The sequence below is a fragment of the Martes martes genome (genome assembly GCF_963455335.1).
Source record: "Martes martes genome assembly, chromosome: 7".
Lineage (NCBI taxonomy): Eukaryota > Metazoa > Chordata > Mammalia > Carnivora > Mustelidae > Martes > Martes martes.
This window is the reverse complement of record NC_137894.1, coordinates 129,101,702-129,122,710: the sequence shown is the minus strand read 5'-3', so window position 1 is coordinate 129,122,710 and position 21,009 is coordinate 129,101,702. Positions and strand designations below refer to the sequence as shown.

Sequence of the window (21,009 nt, the reverse complement as noted above, 5' to 3'; positions counted from 1 at the left end):
GCCCCAGGTTAGGGTTAGAAATTCTTTATCACAGAACTCAGAGGAGGCACATCCATAGAAGGTCCTCAAACCTATCATCGTAAGGCAATTTTAACATGTTGTGGGGGGCGTGAGGAGGGAAGGAACAATTCTCTTTAAGGCCCTTGGTCTCAAAAAATCTCTCTTGGAAGCATTTATCGTGCTGTGAATGATCTGATTGGTATCTGTTTAGATTTCAAAATCCTTTGTCCCATGTCAAGTGAGATGTATTCTTTGTACCCCTTAATGACTTTCCTCTGTGCCCCTCCCAATCCCCTTTCCCGTGGGGAAGGCAAAAAGAAGCCACCACCTCTCACATATATACAGTGTTGGTTCTTTCTTTTTCTTTATCACTAAACTTCCTAAATGAGCGGTTTCTGTGCTTTATTACCTGTGCTCTCCTTGGCCTCTTTTTCCTATTCCTTTTCCTCTACTGAAAGTGTTCTCTTGAAGTTATCTCACAGTGGCCAGATCCACGGCCTTGTCTTGGTCTTGGGTCTTCTCAGCTCTGGTCTCTTGGAAGCTTTTGACATGGGGACTTTAATTCCCTTGGCTTCCATGACACTCTTTTCTCCTCAGGTTTTGTTTTTGTTTTTGTTTTGTTGTTTGGTTTGGTTTGGTTTGGTTTGGTAAATTTCTGGTGTTTCTGCCATGGGTTTTTTGTTTTTGTTTTTCTGATTCTTCCTCCTCTTTCCTATCTCTAAGTATGAATATTTCTGTTTCTTTCTCTTCCTTCTCACCTTTGATGATTTCATCTGCTCGCATGGTTTTAATTTCCACTGTCTATCCTTGAAAGCTACTTCCCCTAAGTAGCTTTCTCTCATCTCCCTACTAGCAATGGTATCTGCACATTGAATTATTATGGCACTATTGGCATGTGAGTTGTGGTACTTTTACAGTTACTTCTTTAATATATAATTATGTGCGTACATAATTCTTTTGATTTTCTGATTGTCAGCTTATTGAGGGAAGAGTAAGTTTCTTTTGTCTCTCTGTCTCCTTCTTATACCTAATGTTTTTCCTCTGGGTCTTATTTGTTGAAATGTTCAGTGTGCCTGTTCTCATATCTCTATTGGGTAAACCCTTCCTAGCCTGTCTTCTGGTGCTTAGTACAAGCCCTGTTTTCTTTTCCCCAATGACTCTTAATAGGAGCTAGTGGTTCGCTTCCTTAAACGAGCATCCAGTAACCTCCAGCACTCACTGAGGATGGTACTACCCAGTCGACGATTGGCACTTCTGGAACGCAGAAGAATCTTGGCACACCAACTGGGTGATTTTATTATTGTGTACAACAAGGTAGGTGGTTTTTCTCTTACTCGTGTGTTTTAGATTGCCATACCCTGTTAGCAGTGGGCTAGAAGCCTGTATCCAGCTGGGTGGAGAGGTCCTTCTTTCTTTTAGTGTTGTCAGCTCTTGTGTGTAATTGTTACAGGGAGCTGGATCTCACTCCTTAACCTAGCTGGTCTGTAAAGCTGCCTACTACTTCTAAAAGCCCAGTAGCCATAGTTAATGCTTATCAAAAAGCATATTCCCTTTGAATGCTGTTGAGGCTTGAGATGAACTATGGACTATGTGAATTTGCATTATCATTATTATGCCTGTAGACAGCGGTGAATTGACTATTTGAGAGCAAATTAACTGTGGATTTAATAGAATGACATAATCTTCTTTCCTGAGAGAGTTACACTTTGTATCGGAGAACATCTTAGATGGTGATATCATTTTACAACCAAGACTAGGAAATATGCTACTTGGTTAGAATATTTTGCAAAGCATCTGATATCCAGAGGGTCTTAGAATGCTTTGGAAGTACCAGTATTTGGGAGAAAAAAGTATGGTCATTTAGCAGAAGGGAGAACTGAGGCCTGGACATTTAAATGGCATTTGTAAAAATGTGTGGAATGATTAGTAGAATATCAGTATACCAAATCGATAGCTGCTATTTACTCCAGATATGTTGAGAATTTTGAGATGTTTTCTATAAGTGAAGAATTTACTCAGTTTGGATGCTGGTATAGGAGTAACTTCCAAAACCTATCTTTCCTCTCCCTAATTGTAACAAAATAGAGTATATCTGTTGTCATATTGGTAAAGCTGCAAGTGTGAGCACAGATGTTACTAAGCTACTATAAAGTTCTTTTTGAATGGGTTATGTGGGCAGAAGGCAAAAACATGATACAAGTTTATATTTATTCTGCAGCTTTTATTTGGAAATTCCAAAATGTTTTATGAAATAATGGCAGAGAATAATATATCAAATTTACAGGTGGCAAAAGTACATGGGGAAGTAAGTGTCTTTACTCTAGAGACAGATGAACCCAAGGGTCACGAAACCAGCTGATGAAGTGTGCATTTATCAGGAGTCAGTTTTATCTTAATTGTTTTCTTGTGCGGGTTGGGGACTGGGTAGGAAACAGAACAGATGGCTGAAAAGAAATCGAAGAAGAAACTTGAAGAAGAGGAGGAAGATGGGGTGAATACAGAAAACTTTCAGGAGTTCATCAGACAAGCAAGGTAGAAGATATTCTTGATTAATAAAAACTATCCTACTTTATCTGCCATACTGCCTCATTCAATTCTTAATACTTCCTTGTTTCTAACTTACGGATGTGAGTAAAATCGCTCTCAGATTGAGAAAAAGAGTTCCATAGGCTTGGCCCCTCCGTATCTCAGTCAATTATGTTGTTGTCGCCATGGTTTCAGTTATCAAAACACTGCTGCTGGGTATTTGGGCTGTATTTCTAGACAGCCTTCAAAGTACACACCACTTGGAGTACTGAGAGAGCCCTTTGGAAAGTTGAAGTTAGAGGCTCCCAGTGTTTACTGGATCTGAATTTATCCCTGACCTACTGATGCAGTGGCGATGACCAAATTTTGCCTACATTGAGTGGGTTGAGGAATTGGCAGTTTCTCAGCACTGTGAGGGTTACGCCTAATTTATATAAAATAGAACAAGTCCTTCATGTGTAGAGTTAGCCTTTAAGGATTGAAAATCTCAGCAGTCAGCTCTGTCTTGATATAAATCAGTCAGGCCATTTTGTCCTTTTACAATATGTTTCCAAAGGAAGAGGCAACAAAGGCATTTCATTTAAAATTTTGTAAGACTCATACTGGAGGGCCTTTTTCTAAAACAGAGAGTCATACAAAACTACTCAAATAAAGGGTAAAACATCTGTACAATCCCATTCATTAGTTTTCAACCATCGAAGTCACTGTGGCAAGAAAAGCAGAAGAAAATTGATTCTCTGTTGGTTTATGAAGTTAAATCAGGTGGCAGGTTATCAGTGACCAAGATAGCATGACCTGTGTTTAAGACCTTGTATAGACTTAAGTCTACACTTACAGCCTCACTATCGTGTGCTTAAAAACACACAGCAAACAAATACATCATTTTGTAGGAGTTTATAATAGTGTATTATTTTGATGACATTCTCGGGTCCTGAATTGTATGATTGATAATTCAGGTATAGGAACAAAGCAAGAAATGGTTTCTCATATCAACATTATACAAATAGGAAAAACAAACTAGAGTATGTTCAGAAAATGACTCTACTTTAAAAGATTAATATTCAGTTCCTCCTAGGGATCTTCAAGATCCTTACAATATAAACAAAGAAAAGGAAAGCCAACTTTTTTTGAAAAGTGATGTGTATTCCCTTACCAGGCCTAACTGCAGGCTAAAAGTGACTGTCATGTACTAAAACAAGTGATACAGAGTTAGAGATCGAATATGCTGGAACCTGTTTATTACTGTTGTACATTAAGGGTTGATTGTCAGAAATTTCTTCTAGCATTGGCTTATTATGTTTGAGGGGGTATACGGATACCTCCATCAAGGCTGGTAAATCCAGGTACTTGCAGGAGTCAGACAAGGAAACACAGATTATGAAGTGAGCAAAGGTAAAAGAGAGGAGGCAGCAAGCAGTTTGTATTTTGACCAGCCTGAACCTTTTCCCTTTCTGTGAATGACACACAGACAGAGTCATTCACACGTTTGTGACCTCAGCTGCGTATGGACCTTTAGTAGTTCCTTGAGGTCCTTATTATATGGCACTTCGCTACACTAGAGATGGTGGGGTTTACCCTGAGATTTGTAGAAGCAGTTTCCTAGGTTGTCATTACAGCATATTCTCAAGATGGGACATAGGTCCTTTGTGATAATGCAGGACTATTTTTACCTATTCAAAGGCCGTGAATCTGGAATATAACTTGGCTCCAGGAAAAAGATGCAGAAGGCCATTGAGAACCTCCCACAGGTGTTAAAAAAACCCATGCATGTGGGAGCACCTGGGTGGCTCAGTGGGTTAAAGCCTCTGCCTTCAGCTCAGGTCATGATCCCGGGGTCCTGGGATCGAGCCCCACATTGGGTTCTCTGCTTATCAAGGGGCCTGCTTCCCCCTCTCTCTCTGCTTGCTGCTCTGCCTACTTGTGATCTCTCTCTCTCTCTCTGTCAAATAAATAAAAAATCTTTAAAATAAAAAAATTAAAAAAATAAAAACCCATGCATAATATGTTTACTGGAAGAGTCCTGTGGGGCCTCATCAAATTCCTTGTACTTTCCATTTTTCGGATGTTCATAAAGTGCATACAATTTCAATATCTGAAGTGACCTAGAACCATCTAGTTCTATCTCCTTCCTTGTAGCGATGATTAGGGAACTGTCCTGTGGCTTTGCTGGTAGGTCTCCTTATTTCGGGCAGAGGGCATTAAAATGATGAGCGGCTCCTTTAGTGAACACACTTCAGTTATCTGGAAGTGGAGGGCAAACGTGAAGGGCCAGATCATAAATATTTCACACTTTGTAGGATACCTATGATCTTCATAGCATGTTCTTCTCTAAAAAGATAAACACCGTTTGTAGCAGGAAGCCATACAAGAACATGTTGCTCGTCAGCTCACCAGTTTTGAGCCCGTAATGTCTGTAGTTTATTGACCTCTGATATAGAACTTGGCTGCCCAATAGAACTTTCTGTGCTGTGGCTACTCAGTACGTGAAATGTGGCTAGTCTAACTGAGAAGAATCTTTAAATGTGCTTAATTTTAATTCACTTAAACTGAAATCATCATATATGTCTCCTGGCTACCAAATCGAACAATGCATCTCAAAAATTCAGTTTGGGTTAAAGAAAGCCTTATCGTGTTGAAATTTTTCAGACTGCTTTGTTTGTATTCCTGTGTAACCATCTATTAATAGGGAGTTTTCAGCTTGTACTCTTCATTTTCCCCTTCTCCAGCTGACTCCATTTTCAGAATAAAATTAGTGGAAGGATTTTTCCAGAACAGCTTCCTGTTCTGACCATACTCTCTCTCCTTGTTTCAGTGAGGCTGAGCTGGAGGAGGTGTTGACTTTTTATACCCAAAAAAACAAGTCTGCAAGCGTCTTCCTGGGGACTCACTCAAAAAGTTCTAAAAACAGCAACAGTTATTCTGATAGCGGGGCAAAGGGTGGTAAGTATGACAGTTTATTAATGAAAAATAAGAAGAACAAGTGAAAAAAATGAGACATGCCAAAGAGAGCCAAGAATCCTGTGCCGCATGAGCACTAACAGACTCCAAGATGGTGAACTTCTGCAGCGTGGGGGTTGGGGCTGAGGGGGCATTCCATTTTTGTCCTCAAAACAAGAGGAACATGGTCCTTTTTAAAAATTTTTTCATGAAAATTAACAGCAGAGAGCTTTTCAAGACAAGCTAATAATAGCTAACATTTGAGTGCTCATATTACTATAATCTGCTGGATGTGATCTAATTTTTTTACTTTTAAAAACCATATGGAGTGGGTGGTATTACTCAGTTTCTTTTCAGATGAGAAAACAAAAGCTGAAAGTGACTGAGTAACTTGCCCAGGAGTCCCGTTCACGGTGCAGTGGGATGGGAATTTGAACCTTCTTTGGCCCCACTCAAGGCTTATGCTCTTCATCTGTGCTCTTCTGCCTTTCCTAATGATTATTTCCCATTCTTTTATTTGAGTTTTTTGCTTCCTCTGACTTAGCTGCATTGGTATTTGGGGCAGAGGAATTATTTGTTGCGTGGGACTATTCCATACCTGGTGGGATGTCTAATATCCTTAATCCCACATCCTAAATGCCTTTAGCTTTCTTCAGTCACTGCGATAGCCCAGGATGTTCCCACGCATTTCTAAAAGAGCTCCCTGCGGGGGAACTCAGTGATTGGGGATTTGGGAATTAATGTGGACCGAACTCTCTAGCTCATGTCATCTGATCAAAAAATAGCAGTGATGTTCTGTTATAAACAAAGCTCTGTGCCTTAAAGTAAGATTCATTTAAAATCTAGATGGGAAGCATAAGACATAGGAAATCTACACCAATTCTGTCAGTATGCTAAGCACTAAATTCAAAGACAGAGACTCGTTCCCTGCTGTTAAGACTACCATAGTCTGATGTGGGAATAGTGAGGATAATTGGTCATTTAAAACATGGAGTGAGGGGTTCCTGGGTGGCTCAGTAGGTTAAAGCCTCTGCCTTCGGCTCGGGTCATGATCCCAGGGTCCTGGGATGGAGCCCTGCATCGGGCTCTCTGCTCAGCAGGGAGCCTGCTTCCTCCTCACCCTCTCTGCCTGCCTTTCTGCCTACTTGTGATCTCTGTCTTTCTGTCAAATAAATCAATAAAATCTTTAAAAAAATAATAAAATTAAAACATGGAGTGAGTTTTCCCAAAGAAATAGGGTAAAAGCCTATTTATATTGAGCTCACTGTATAATCGAATATTTCTAGAAGTCCCAGCCTGGCCCTCTTCTTTGAACTCTCCTAGCTTATCTAAGTTCTGGAGTTAGTTGATTCATCTGTTTTTTCATTCCTCCTACGCATTTCTTCTGAGCACCTGTTGTGTGCCAGACATTGTGATGGATGCTGGGTATAAAGTGACCAGGGCTGTCGTGGTACCTTGACTCATAACGTTTGTTGTCTAGTAGATAGAATTGGGTGCGTAAATGTAGGAAAAAAGTTGGTGGAAGCTCTGAAAAGCTCCTCTAACAGTGTTGAGGAAGAGAGGCTGAGGAGTTCTTACAATGAGGTTGGGGTAGAGAAAAGCTCTGTAACCTAAGGAGGTGAGGGCCTATATTGGCGTCCAGATAGTGATTTTTCCCCGGGGAAGCCCTGTGGGGAAGCCCTGACAGCATCTGTTTGTACATATGGGTCCCTGGAAATTCTGGAGTTCATGTATTAAGGATGACCTCTACATAAGAAGATCTAGACCTATCTAGACCTATCAAGAATATCTAGAAAGGCAGTAGGAAGGCCTCAATCGAGGAAACCACACTATGACACCTGGTAGCATCTGGACTGATTTCAAACATGAGCAAACACGTGTGACAGTATCACCACGGCTGGTGGTGACACACAGAAAATAATGCCTACATCCTTATTCTTTCATTCTGAAAGATGGTGTGTCAATTGGCCTTTCTTGAGTTTTTACATGAACTAGCCCTGACAAAAGATTTTGGAATATTTCCGCAAGTATGTGATTAGCCCTGGCTGTCCTGTTTCACAATTCTGTGGTAGAAAAACAAACAAACAAACTAGTTTATTAGAGTGGAATTTGTTTTATTAGAGTGATTTTGTCATGAATATACTGATCACCCTATCTCAAGTAAACTCACTCGACTTGCTCCGGTAAAACTTAGACGTTCACTTGAAGATCCAGAGCTATTGTGGGCGCCTGGGTCGCTCAATCAGGGAAGCATCCCACCCTTGATTTTGGCTCAGTCGAGATCTCAGGGTGGTGAGATGGGGCCCCGTGCCACGGTCTGTACTGGGTGTGCAGCCTGCTTCAGATTCTCTCTCCCTCTCCCCCTGCCCTTATCCCCCCACCACTCTCTCTCAAATAAATAAATAGGTAAATAAATAAAAAGACCCAAACTTATGGTAGTGTTCAGGTATCGTGCCAACAAATATTGGGGCTGTTCTATCTCTTGGACGTTGCGCTACTCCATACGATTTCTTTGCTCCATACGATTTCTTTGTTCCAGTGGGTACCACCGACAACCTTGGTTTCTTAGTTTCCCTAGTTTGAATTCCTGGTAGAGGCATCTGACTGCCCTTACTCTTACTCTTACTCTTACTCTTACTATTATTTTTTTTCTTTTCCAGGCATGTCCTAGCTTGTTGCCATCCATGGATGGCTGTCCTGGGTTTAAGTACTTTTCCCTGGTTCAGTTAGCCGGAACTGGGGTTGGGGATAGTTGGGAATCTTCTGACTGGTTGCCCACTCAGCAGGGCTGTGGATGTGGCCAGCCTTGGGAAAGTGTGGTGCGGTAGGCAGTGTTCCTGCGATCAATTAGGAGTTGTGTTATATTTTGGGAACAAAATTATATGTGGAGCATTTGATTAGTAGGAGAGCCTAAGCTCAGTATTTATCTTCTGTTTCAGATCACCCTGAGACGACAGAGGAAGTGAAAATAAAGCAGCCCAAACAGCAGCAGGCAACAGAAATTCACTCCGACAAATTATCTCGTGAGTGACTTCAGACCTTCCTAGATTTGCCGCTCCCTTATAAATCACTAAAAGGGGAGGAAAAAAGTCGTCAGATAGTAAATGATTCTAAAGCGTAAGGCATTACCCCAAAGAAGTTCCTTTTCTTTGTTCTTTTCTCTTGACTTAGAATTTCCTTCTATTTACTGATAACCTCCTTTCCTTCTGAGGAATTTTTCATTTTCTTAATATTTAGAAATTCTGAGCACTCCCCCCCCCCCCCGAAGGGTGAAAAGCAGAGGGAGAAGAGTTAGCTGTCACTAACTTTTGTCTTAATGTCCTCACATTTGTAAAATGCCTGCTCTGGTTGATGGAGGAAGCGTCAACTCCAGCTTTTAGAAATTCTAGGACTAAAAGTAAACTGTTTCTGTTGCCAGGTTGTCTTGGTAGGCATAATTCATTAAGTTCATGATGCCCAGTCATTAAAGTCTCTATCTTTGATGATTTTCGTTTCATGCTATGATTATTTTGATGTTTAAAATGTTTATTTCATGTTTTATAGAGATTATATGTCAGTTTTTCCTAAAATGATCTTTTTTGTTTTGTTTTATTTGTTTGTTTTTGTTTTAATAGGATTTACTACTTCAGCAGAAAGAGAGGCTAAATTAGTCTATACAAATTCTTCCTCTGCTTCTTTCTCTGGTCCTGCTGCTACTCTTCTGCAGAAAATTCCCAATACCCACTTGTCATCTATTATTACAACTTCTGACCTCTCAGCAGGGCCTGGCCACCATTCTTCTTTATCTCAGATTCCTCCAGCTATCCCCAGCATGTCTCACCAGCCAACAATTTTACTGAGCCCAGTCCCTGACAGTGCCTCTCCCTCCATACATCCTGGGACACAGAACGCGCCAAGCCCTGCTGGCCTGCCACGCTGTCGATCAGGCAGTTACACCATTGGCCCCTTTTCCTCTTTCCAAAGTGCTGCACACATCTATAGCCAGAAACTGTCTCGTCCCTCTTCAGCAAAGGCAGGTGAGTGTGAGAAAATGAAAGGCAGCCTGTGATGTCAGCTCCTCCCCAGCCCCGATTAAAAAAAAAAAAAAAAAAAGAAAGAAAGAAAAGAAAAGAATGCCATCTCTTCCCTTTGCCTTTTCTTCTGAAAGATAAAGGGACACATGCATTGTTCTAAGGAAGAATCTTGCATTTGGTCCAGTAGGATTCATCCATTGATACAAAATGAATCAGGATTTCTTTGAGATGCTGGATAAAGAGATGAATGAGAAGGAGCTTACAGTCTAGTCATGAGATTTTCCATCACAGACCATCATAGACCTACAAGTGTGCTATATACAATCTTTCTGAGTGAATTGTTATTTTTCAGTGTATTTAAAGTCAAGTATGACCTGCATAAATAACCAAGGAATTCTTAAGGTATCTAACTTTAAATGAAGTAGGTAGACCCATATTATCAATGAAGTTTTAACCCCCATTTTTGATAACAGTTTTATTGAGATACAATCCATATACTGTGAAATTCACCACTTTAAAATGTGCAATTCAGTGGTTTTTAGTATATTCACATAGTTGTGCAACCAACACCACTATCTCTTATTTTAGAACATTTTCTGTATCCCTGAAGAAAACCCATACCTTTTTATAGTCAGTATCTGTTTTCTCCTTCCCCCAGCCCTGGCAACTACTAAACTACTTTCTATCTCTGTAGATTTGCCTATTCTGGACATTCTATGTAAGTGGAATTGTACAATTAGTGGTGTATTGTGAATGACTTATTTCACTTAGCACAACGTCTTCAAGGTTCATTCGTGTTGTAGCATGTATCAGTGCTTCATTCCTTCGTATGGCTGAATAGTTTTCCATTGGATGGATATACCATACTTTGTTTATCCATTTATCAATTGGGGGATATATGGGGTTTTTTTCATTTAAGTGCTATTATGAATACTGCTGCTATTAACATTTGTGTATGAGTTTTTGTGTGGACCTATGTTCTCATTTCTCTTGGGTATATACATAGGAGTGGAATCACTGGGTCATATGGTAACTTCATGCTTTTTTTTTTTTTTTTTTTTTAGTAACTTCCAAACTGTTTTCTTTCAAAGTGACTACATCATTTTGGTTCCAGCAATGCATGAAGGTTCCAGTTCCTCCACATCCTTGCCAGCCAATACTTACTATTGTCTGTTTTTCTGATTTTATCTATTCTAGTGGCTTGGAAGTAGTGTCTCATTTTTGTGGTTATCATTTCCATTTCCCTAATGACTAATGATGTGGAACACTTTTCATGTGCTTTTTGGCCATCAGTATACCTTCTTTGAAATGTTTATTCAAATCCTTTGCCTGTTTTTAAATTGAGATACTTGGTTTTTTTATTGTTGAGTTATGTTCTTTATGTAGTCTGGATACAAGTCCCTTGTCAGATACATGATTTTGAAGTATTTTCTCCCCTTCTGTTGCTTATCATTTCATGTTTTTGAAGTACAAAAGCTTTTAATTTTGATGACATCCAATTTATCTGTTTTTCTTTATGCTTATGTTTTTGGTATCATATTTGAAAAATTATTGCCTAACCCACGGTAACAAAGATTCATATGCATGTTTTTTTCTAAGAATTTTATAGTTTGAGTTCTTTCATTTAGGACTTTTATCCATTTTGAATTTAACTTCTGTGTAGGATATGGCATAAGGTTCTAACTTCGTTCTTTTTCACATGTATATTCAGTTGTCCCAGTGTCCCAGTTCAACCATTTGTTGAAACAGTATTATTTCCCTATTGAATTGTTTTGGCATTCTTATCAAAAATCATTTAATCATGAATGTAAGGGTTTATTCTGGAGTCTCATTTCTGTTCCACTGATCGATATGTCTAGCCTTATGCCAGTACCACATTATCTTGATTGTTGTGGAATTATAGTAAGTTTTGAAGTCACCAAGAGTGATTCTTCCAATTTCATTCCTTTTTTCCATAGTGTTTAGAATATTCTGGATCCCTTGCATTTTCATATGAACTTTAGGATCAGCTTGTCAATTTCTGCAGAAATAGGCAGATGGGATTTGGATAGGATTGTGTTGAACCTATAGATTAATTTGGCAAATGCCTTACCATTGGTCAAGTTTTTAAACAATTTAGTAATATCCATGTTAAGATGAGTTACAGCTAAGCTGTTTTGTAAATAGTCAATTTATATTTCTTAGTATCTGATTTCAAATGAAATGAATATTATGCAGCTTGAATCAGATATTGAATGTCTAATAGGTCATAACTATGAATATGGGCATGTATGTATATGCTAATTCTGAGTGGTTATTCTTGTGACTTAATCTAAGATCAAGAGTAATAATAATCAATAATGTTCTGGTTTGAACTGTTTTCTCCCATTTGAGAGAGATTAAGTAAGATCATTGTCTCCAATACCTTGTGTTAATCGAAATTTTCTTTAAAAAAACCTTCCTTTTTCACATTTTTCCCAGAGAGGGATAGGGAACAGCTAGTCAGTTCAAAAATATTTTTAAATTTCTGTTGTGATTTATCCTTTGACCCATGGATTGTTTATAAGTGTACTGTTTAATTTTCAGATAATTGGCGTTCTCTCCTTCTTGTAATTGTCTATTTCGCTTATTTCCATGGCAGTCAGAAAACACATCCTGAATGGCTTAAACAGTAGTAGACAACAACATAATAAATGACAATAATAGCTTCCAAGTGATCTGAGTTAAATTTTTCTGTGATTATTGAATAGTTTGAGAGTGAGAGTAGGATATGATTTAACTTCACACATTTTAAAGATAAATACACAGTATGAAATTTCAAAGGTTCCCACCAAAAGAGTAAAAATACGGAAATTCTAAACCTTTTGGAAGAAGAAAAATGAATTGAGAAGGAAGCTTAGAAAAAGCAGGAGAAATGAAACTGAAAAGATAGCAAACCAAGTCCCAATGTCAAGAATCAAATAAATGTAAATGGGTTGAACTTGTTAGAAGAGTGTCAGGTTGAATTTTTTAAAAATCCAGATGTGTGCTGTTTACCAGGGAGAGATACATCTAAAGAGAAGAAGAAAGAGTGGTTGAAAATAAAAGGATAAAGAAAGAGGGGCATCTGGGTGGCTCACTGGATTAAGCCTTTGTCTTCAGCTCAGGTCAGGATCTAAGGGTCCTGGGATCAAGCCCCGAATGGGGGCTTGCTTCCCCCTCTCTCTCTGCCTGCTGCCCTGCCTACTTGTGATCTCTCTCCCTCTGTCTGTCAAATAAATAGATAAAATCTTTAAAAAAAAAAAAAAAAAGAAAGAAAAAAGAAAAATGACTTGCTTATTAAAAAAAGGATAAAGAAAGAAATGCCATGTAAATACCAACCAGAAGAAACATGGTATAGCTATATTAACATATGCTTAAATAGACTTTGAGATAGAAAATTTTCTTACAGGTACAGACAGTAATTACATAAGACAAAAGGTAAAGGTTTAGTTCAGCAGAAAGATAAAGCAGTTCTAAGTGCACCTAATAAAAATAACTTCCAAATATAATATTTGTTCCAAAACAAAGATTGATACAAGTACATGAGTACATGTCTTAGTGGGAGATTTCTAAATACTCTTGTCAAGTACTGATAGACTAAACAGATTGTTTTAAATCAGCGAAGATAAAGAGGATTTAAACAAGTTGATCAGCTTTATCAGTTGATCATACATAGAACTGTGTATCCAATAATTAGAGAAAACACCTTTGTAAGCACTCATAATATATTCATAAAACCAGTCATCCTACATCATTTAAGACAAATATCACAGAATTGGTATCATACAGGCACATTCTCTGTCACGCTGCAATTAAATTGAATGGCAATAACAACAAGTTATAGTGTATAACAAATCCTCATGAATTCCTGGATTAAAAAGAGTCAAACACTGGGTGTTGTATGGAGGTTTGAATCACTATTTTTATACCTGAAACTATCATTACAATGTATATTAACTAACTGGAATTTAAATTAAAACCTGAAAAAAAGACATAAAAAGCGTCAAGGAAGAAATCATAATGGAAATAAATGTAAAAGTATTAGAACTGAATGATAATGAGAAAACTGTGCATCTGAGTGTATGGAGCGCAATGAAAGGCAGTATGAGGAGGGAAATTTACTGCCTTAAAAACTTTATTTGAAAGTAAAAGAGGCTGAAGATTAATTTCTAAGTATTTAATTTCAGACATTACAAAAACGAAACATCATAAATCTAAATAAAGAAAAAGAAATAATAAAGATAGGGCAAAAAAAACAGAGAATTCAGAGATAAAGTACACTAGAGAATATCAAAGCCAGAAGTTCTTTGAAAACCCTAATAAGATGGACAAACTTCTGGTGAGACTGATCAAGAAAAGGGAGAAGACCTGGAGAAATAATACAAGGGATGGAAAAGCTATAGAACATATAAATATTGTGTAGGTGACAAAAGAATTTTTAACTATTTTATTCCAATAAAACTGAAAACTTATAAAACGGACAAATAGAAAAGTATAACTTACATAAAATTGACTCAAGAAGATGAAAGCCTCAATAGTCCTGTAAATAGTAAGATAATTGAAACAGTTGTTAAAAATCTCACAGAAGTTGAGGCCCAGATAATTTTATAAGGAAGTTCTAACAGTCTTTTAAGGGGCAGATGATTCCAGTCTTAAACTCTTCTTGAGAATGGGAAGAGAAACAATATGCATCTCTTTTTGAATGCCTAGTTTTATCTTTACAAAACCAGTTGAGTATAGTATTAGGGAAATTACAGACCAGCTACATTTATGCACACAAATGCAAAAATTCTAGTCAAACTATAAGCCAGCCAAATCTAGCAACATATGAAAGAGATAGGACATCGTAAGAAGTTTATCCAAGGAACACAGGAGGGGCTTAACATTAGAAAATTTATAACTGACATTTGTCATATCAGCAAACTAAAGGAGAAGAACCATATTCATCTTAGTAGATGCAGAGAAGAATTTGATAAAATTCCACACTCATTCATGTTAAAGCTCTCAGCATACTAGGAAGAGAAGGAAGCCCTCTTGAGCTGAAAAAAGCTATCTGCCAAAATCCTGTAAGAGGTATCAGTGTAAGTGGGGACATGTTGAAAGAATTCTTTTTAACATTAAGAGCCATAAAAAGATGTCTACTAGTATTGCTTTTATTTAATGTTTTACCAGAATCAGCATAGTAAGAACAAAGAAAAGCATAAGGATCAAAAAAGAGGAAATAAAATTTGCTTATTTGCAGAAAATACATTTTCTGCATAGAAAACTGAAAGTAGGGGTGCCTGGGTGGCTCAGTGGGTTAAGCCTCTGCCTTCGGCTCAGGTCATGATCCCAGGGTCCTGGGATCGAGTCCCGCATCAGCAGGGAACCTGCTTCCCCTCCTCTCTCTCTCTGCCTGCCTCTCTGCCTACTTGTGATCTGTCTCTCTGTCAAATAAATAAATAAAATCTTAAAAAAAAAAAAGAAAACTGAAAGCAATCTACAGATATATCTTAGAAATAATTATCTTAGCAGTATAGATGGCCACGAGATCAATATTAAAAATCAGTAGCTTTTTCTGTATATTAGCAACAAAGAGTTAGAAAGCAATTTTTTTTGTAGTGTGGTTAAATTTATATAAAATTTATCATTTTAACTACTTTTAAGTTTTTTTATATTTCTTTTAAGTATACTTAATTTTGGGGGGGTTATGTTTATAAGTTTACAGTTCAGTGGCATCAAGTACATTCACATTGTTGTGTAAGAGTCACCACCAAGGAAACAATAAATTCAGGAATATAATTTAGGGATAAATTTAGGAAAGGAAGGAAATTTTATAAGGCTTTTTGAGGACATTAGAGAAAACCTAAATAAAATAGATTAAATAACCTAATGTGCATGGATGTAAAGAGACAGTGTCCTAAATGTTTCAGTTCTCGTCAGATTGATCCCTAGATTCAATACAATTCCAACCAGAACCTCAACAGGTCTGTGGTTACACTTGATAAGCCCATTCTAAATGTCCAATAGTGAGAACCTATGAAAGAACAAAAATAAGGTGGAGGAACACCTTATTATGACTTATATAAAGATATGATAACTAATGGGCCGCCTGGGTGGCTCATATGGTTAAGCATCTGCCTTCAGCTCAGGTCCTAATCTCCAGGTCCCAAGATGGAGCCCCACATCCAGCTCCCAGCTCAGCAGGGAGTCTGCTTCTCCCTCTACCTCTACCTCTCCCCCTGCTTGAGGTCTTTCTCTCTCTGTCTCTGTATCTCTTTCAAATGAATAAATGGGAAAAAAAACTAAAAAAAAAAAGATACGATAACTAAGAGAGTGTAGTTATAGACAAATGGACCAATAGAAAAGAGCAGGAAGTTAGAGACACACAGATAGATGGAACTTTGATACATATCCAAGATGGCATTGTGTATAGTGGAAAAGGAGGGGTTTCTCAATGCATGGTACAGGGATGATTAGTTAATAACACCGAAGAAAAAAATGAAATTAGGTCACTGACTTACACTATGTATAAAATTAATTTCAGATGCAAAACTTAAAACTTCTGTAATAGGAGCACCTGGTTGGCTCAGTCCGTTAAGCATCTGACTCTTGATTTAGGCTCAGGTCATGTTCTCAGGGTCATGAGATTGAGCCCCATATCAGGCTCCGCATTCAGCAGGGAGTCTCTGGGAGATTCTCTCCCTCCCCAACTGCCTGCACTTGGGCGCACGCGTATATACATGCACTCACTCTCCTTCTCTCTAAAATAAATAAATCTTTAATAAAAACTTCTAGGATAAAGTAAGATTATCTTTGAGATTAGAGGGTATGGAGCAAGTGAAAACATAAGCAAAACTTCCATAAATCAGTAAGAAAAAGATAACCCAATAGAAAAATGATCAGTGGTATCAGAAAAGAGATAACACACGCTTAGCATCATGATCAATCTGTGAATGTAAATGGAGACTATAAGGAGATTTTTACCCCCTTAGAAGTGGGAGGAATTAAGATACTTGACAACACTAAGTGTTGGAGGGGATGTGGATCAGCAGGAACTCTCATATTTTGCTTATGGGAGTGTAAAAAAATGCCACTTTGGTATTATCACATAAATTTAAAGATTTATGTACTCTGTGATTCAACAATCCCATTCTTCGGCATGCATACAAGAGACGTTCTTTCACACATTCACCAAGAGATGTATTCAAGAGTGTTTACCGCTGCACTATTTATAATAGCAATAAGCTTGAAATAACCAACACACCCACTGATGGGGGAAGAGAAGAATAAGTGGTAGTGTACTTGCAAAATGGAATACCAAGCCCCAGGTAAATTAATGCATTTTAAGCTATGCTTAGCAAGGATGAATCTTGAAAGTATGGTATTGAATGACAAGAGTGTATGTCAGGAAACTGCTACAGTAAGATACTACTTTTGTAGAGCTTAACACCGAGCAAAATTACCTAGTATTTTGTTTATGCATACACATACAAATGCACACAAATACATTACTGAAGATGTTTTTTAAAAGGAAGGGAATGAATGGCAGACGATAAGGGATGTCTCAAGAGAAGCACTCAGTTGATGTATATTCATTGGTAATATGGTTTTTGAGTTGGGTAGTAAGTTCACGGGTTCATTATAGTATTCTCTATAACTTACACATCTGTTACGAAATTTTCTATGTATCACACAATAAACATGAAACAGTTAACAGATTTTTATAAAGCAGTGTCACCAAATTGTATATACCAATGATCACAGTTATATAAGCATTAAGCCAGAAAGAAAACATGTGCACCGTGGTTTCTAGGTTTAATTTTTTTTTTCCAGTGAGATGTGTGACTTTCATCATAGAAAAAATATGAACCTTGATTTTATATTAAATAATTTCTTTTTGCCAGAATTTCAGTGCTCAAAAGTAATAGAACTCTGATACTGTAGTTGGAAGAAGAGCATTTAAGTCTGAAAGGGGAAATGAGTCATTTCATCAATAACAGATTATTGCTGCTTTTCTAATTACACTGTTTTGCTTTCATCTGTTGTCCCTTTTGAGCTTGGTAAGAAGGTGGGTTATTTGACCGTGGATGACAGAGACTACTGACAAGTAAAGTCCCATTACAAGAAATATAAGAATTATACTGAGTTTTAAAACTACACCTTTTTATTTATCAAAATTAGTGAATTCTAGGAGTGGTTGTTTCCCACTGCATATGATGAAATTTGGTGTGTGTGAAGCTTTCCCGGTAAATGAAAACATGTTGATAAATGCTTGTGACAAGTTGTCAAGAGATCCCTGGGCTTCCGTAAAGTTGGCTGAGATTTCTCTGTCCTCACCCTAAGTTTTTCAGGGCTTGTTTCCTAAGAGGGTAAAAACTTTTCTCTTTTTTTTTTTTTTTTTAGCAGGCTCATGCCATCCAAACAAGCCGCACTTGGGAATGGCTAAAACACAGAGAGAGGGAGAGGATGGTTCTCTGTACAGCAGACGGTATAACCCAAGCATGGTCACGGCCGAGCTGCAGCGGCTGGCTGAGAAGCAGGCGGCCCGCCAGTATTCCCCGTCCACCCACATCAGCCTCCTCACCCAGCAGGTACGGACGGTTGGGGAGCCGGAGAGCTCTTTGGTTCCAAGGATCGCATTAAGGGCAGGGGCCTCTGTCTTTCCCTGCCTTTGCTCATTTCCTGTATGCTGATGCTTGTTGAAGGAGTATTAGTTGGGGTGAGCTAAAGAAAGAGTGTTCTCTTCATCTTTAAAGAAAATGAGTTTCTGTGACAGATATTCCAAAGTTAAGTCTGCTCCTAGCTCTGATGTACTCATTTCATGGATAAACTGACTTGAATGTTCAGCTGTCAAAGAGACTTTTAAAGGATCTTTAAAAATAACCTCTTTCTTTGGTAAAATTTTCCAGTGAGTTCTCATCTTAGAAATCTTTTTACCAGAATGCCATAACATTACCTTTTCAGTTTTTTTGTTTTGTTTTGTTTTGTTTTTTAAACTATACCACCTTTCATCGCTTGCTCTCAGGATATTTTATGACTACTGACTGGTAAAATATTTCAGTACACCTTTAGTCAACACATGTCATTCTCCCCATTTTACAGATGGGGGAAACTGAGGCTGAAAGAAGTGATAGAATCAGGGTCATTCGGGAAGCTGGATGGATGGAAATAGATACCACATTGTTGACCTTAAGTTATAGATACGATAACAAGCCTACAACACAATGAAGTTGGGTGAAACTTCTACAAGAACTTTGGGATTGTTTTTGCCCTCCTTGCTGATCGTCCCCATGGTATTTAACCAGAAGTCGAAGCCATATCTTCTCCCTTTCCTTAATGCAAACGGGCATCAAAGTCCTTCTAAGAAATTATTATAATTTAACTCCACGTGTTACATTTTGCTATATCTCTGCCGCAGAGTCTTAATTAGTGACAACTCTGTAATGATAATCAAGTCAAGGAAAAAGTGAAGCTGAAAATTACTACGAGCACGTTAAAAGTAGGCAACACACTGCTCCCTGGTGGTGCCCTGCTTCTCAGTATGAAATTTAGAACCAAAATTAAAGGTAAACTTAAGCTTTACTTCAGCCTCATCCCAGTGTGTGAGCCTGTAATGAATATTCTTTTTCAAATCCCTAATCATTTGAAGAGAGTAGATGAGGAGGCCTGATTTGAAATAGGAAGCAAAGAATCTTATGAGAGCAGTTTTGAGACTTGAGCGGGTGGGCGAGGTAGATTTTACAGATAGAGTGGTAGGAGGAAGGTACTAGAATGTTATGACAATGGTAGAAGAAGAAGGAATTTTGAAATATGAAGTGGCTGTGAGGAGGGAGAGGGCCAGTGGTCTGCTACCCATTTTTTGCTGGGTCACTGACAAGAGTCTATGTTCCCAGTTTATAAATGAGCAGCTAGAAGCACCAAGACATTAGGAAATTTTCTTTGCAGTCATAGTAAAAAACATAGCCAATATTAGTGTTTACATATTTTCAGCTTCTGTCATTTGGTAAGCTGCAAAGCTTGCAAAATGACAAGATTCTGATCCTCTGGGACACCAGGGAGATTGTATTCTAATTGAAAGTCATTTCCTTCAGTCCATCTTTCTTGTCGAAGGAGAGCTTCAGAGCCAGAGAATTAAAAGTCCATCAGACTCCTGTACGTAGGAATCTGAACTTACCATTAGATGTCAGTCTTAACTTTTAGAGTCTGGTAAGAGGGTGGTTGGTGCTCCGGACAGTACTGAGGGAGGGGCTGGAGTCTGGAATAAGCAGGGTTGGGTGGGGGAAAGAGAACTAGACCAGCCATCTGCAGATCTGTCTTCCACCACCACAGACCAGCTGTGTGATCTCGGACAGTTCACTCAACTTCCAACCTAAGGGTCTCCTCTTGTTGTTGGAGTAAATACATTAGGCTCCTGAGGATAGTATGCAAAAACTACTTTGTAAAGTCTAAATAGCAGATATTCGGAAAATATTGGTATTTCCTCCACAAAAGGCTTTCAATAATAAGTTATTTCTAATTTGATTCAAAAAAGTAGTTTTTAGATAAAATATAGTGTTACCCAAATGAACTTGGTTATTGAAAGCTCAGTTGCATGTTATCTGGGTCCTTCCCCTCAGAGCAAGTAATTCCTTAATTTGGAATTTGGAAAATTCTTTTATTCTTCTTCTAGCAAATAATAACCTGTTACAATGGCTTCATCTGGGCTCCGGCCCATGTGTTTACTAGTGGGGGTGCAGACCCAAAGTGGGGGCTGCTCTGCCTTCTCTCTCAGCTTGGGCCGTGAAACCTTCATGGCCGATTCATCAGAAGCAGCTTTGTGTTCAGTAATTACTTCGAATGCGTTTTTACTTCCTCATACCTGTGAGTATTTCCTTACTTCCAATTCCTATTTCATGTTTGTGTTTTCTTTCCTTCCTCCTTTCCTTTCCCTTTTTCCCATTCTTCCTTCCCTCCTTCCTTCCTTTCAAATCCAGTAGGGTTAGTGTTTTCTTCCCCTGCTTCCCTTTTTTTGATAAGATAATTCTGGTTAAATTTATTCATTCTATTGTTTTAATAATTTCTAATTGGTTGTTTTGTTTTGTCTTTACTAATTCCCTTCCTTCTGCTTTTGCTAGCTTTTGTTTTCTCCCAGTCTCCTAAGTGGGACACTTACTTTCATTCACTCTTGTTTGTCACTGTATTTAAAGCTATGAATTTTCCTCCAAGTATCACTTTCATCATATCCCATAAACTCTGATGTATCTTTACATTGCTTTTCTGGGTAAGGTGTTACAAGACCTACCACTACATAAGGAACACAGATTTTTAATTATTTGTGTTTTAGAAGATGAGTATAAAAAATTGAAATCCTTGGGTCCGTTTTTGAAAAATCATTTTCTTTTGTCTGTAATTTCAGCTGCTTACCCCATTAAATCTTTTAGTGGCATTGTCCATAAAACTTTTAATTCAAGTGTGGTTTTTTAATTTATTCATTCAAAAACATTTTATTAAGCTCTTAGGAATGTTCCAGGCTTTGGTACTAAGCCATAGGGATGATATAGGACATAGTCCT

At 38.1% G+C, this 21,009-nt stretch overlaps 1 protein-coding gene across 1 annotated transcript in view; it reads left to right on the top strand.

The window, feature by feature from the left end:
* Nucleotides 1-21,009, top strand: part of TTLL5 (tubulin tyrosine ligase like 5) — a gene marked incomplete at its 5' end in the record, with an annotated part of 276,857 nt that overhangs the window by 100,904 nt on the left and 154,944 nt on the right. The window contains 6 exons of the mRNA XM_080807502.1: nt 1,168-1,314; nt 2,429-2,532; nt 5,339-5,466; nt 8,403-8,486; nt 9,078-9,479; nt 17,862-18,049. Of these exons, the coding sequence (XP_080663628.1) occupies nt 1,168-1,314; nt 2,429-2,532; nt 5,339-5,466; nt 8,403-8,486; nt 9,078-9,479; nt 17,862-18,049 (1,053 nt within the window). The remainder of the gene's footprint in view (nt 1-1,167; nt 1,315-2,428; nt 2,533-5,338; nt 5,467-8,402; nt 8,487-9,077; nt 9,480-17,861; nt 18,050-21,009) is intronic.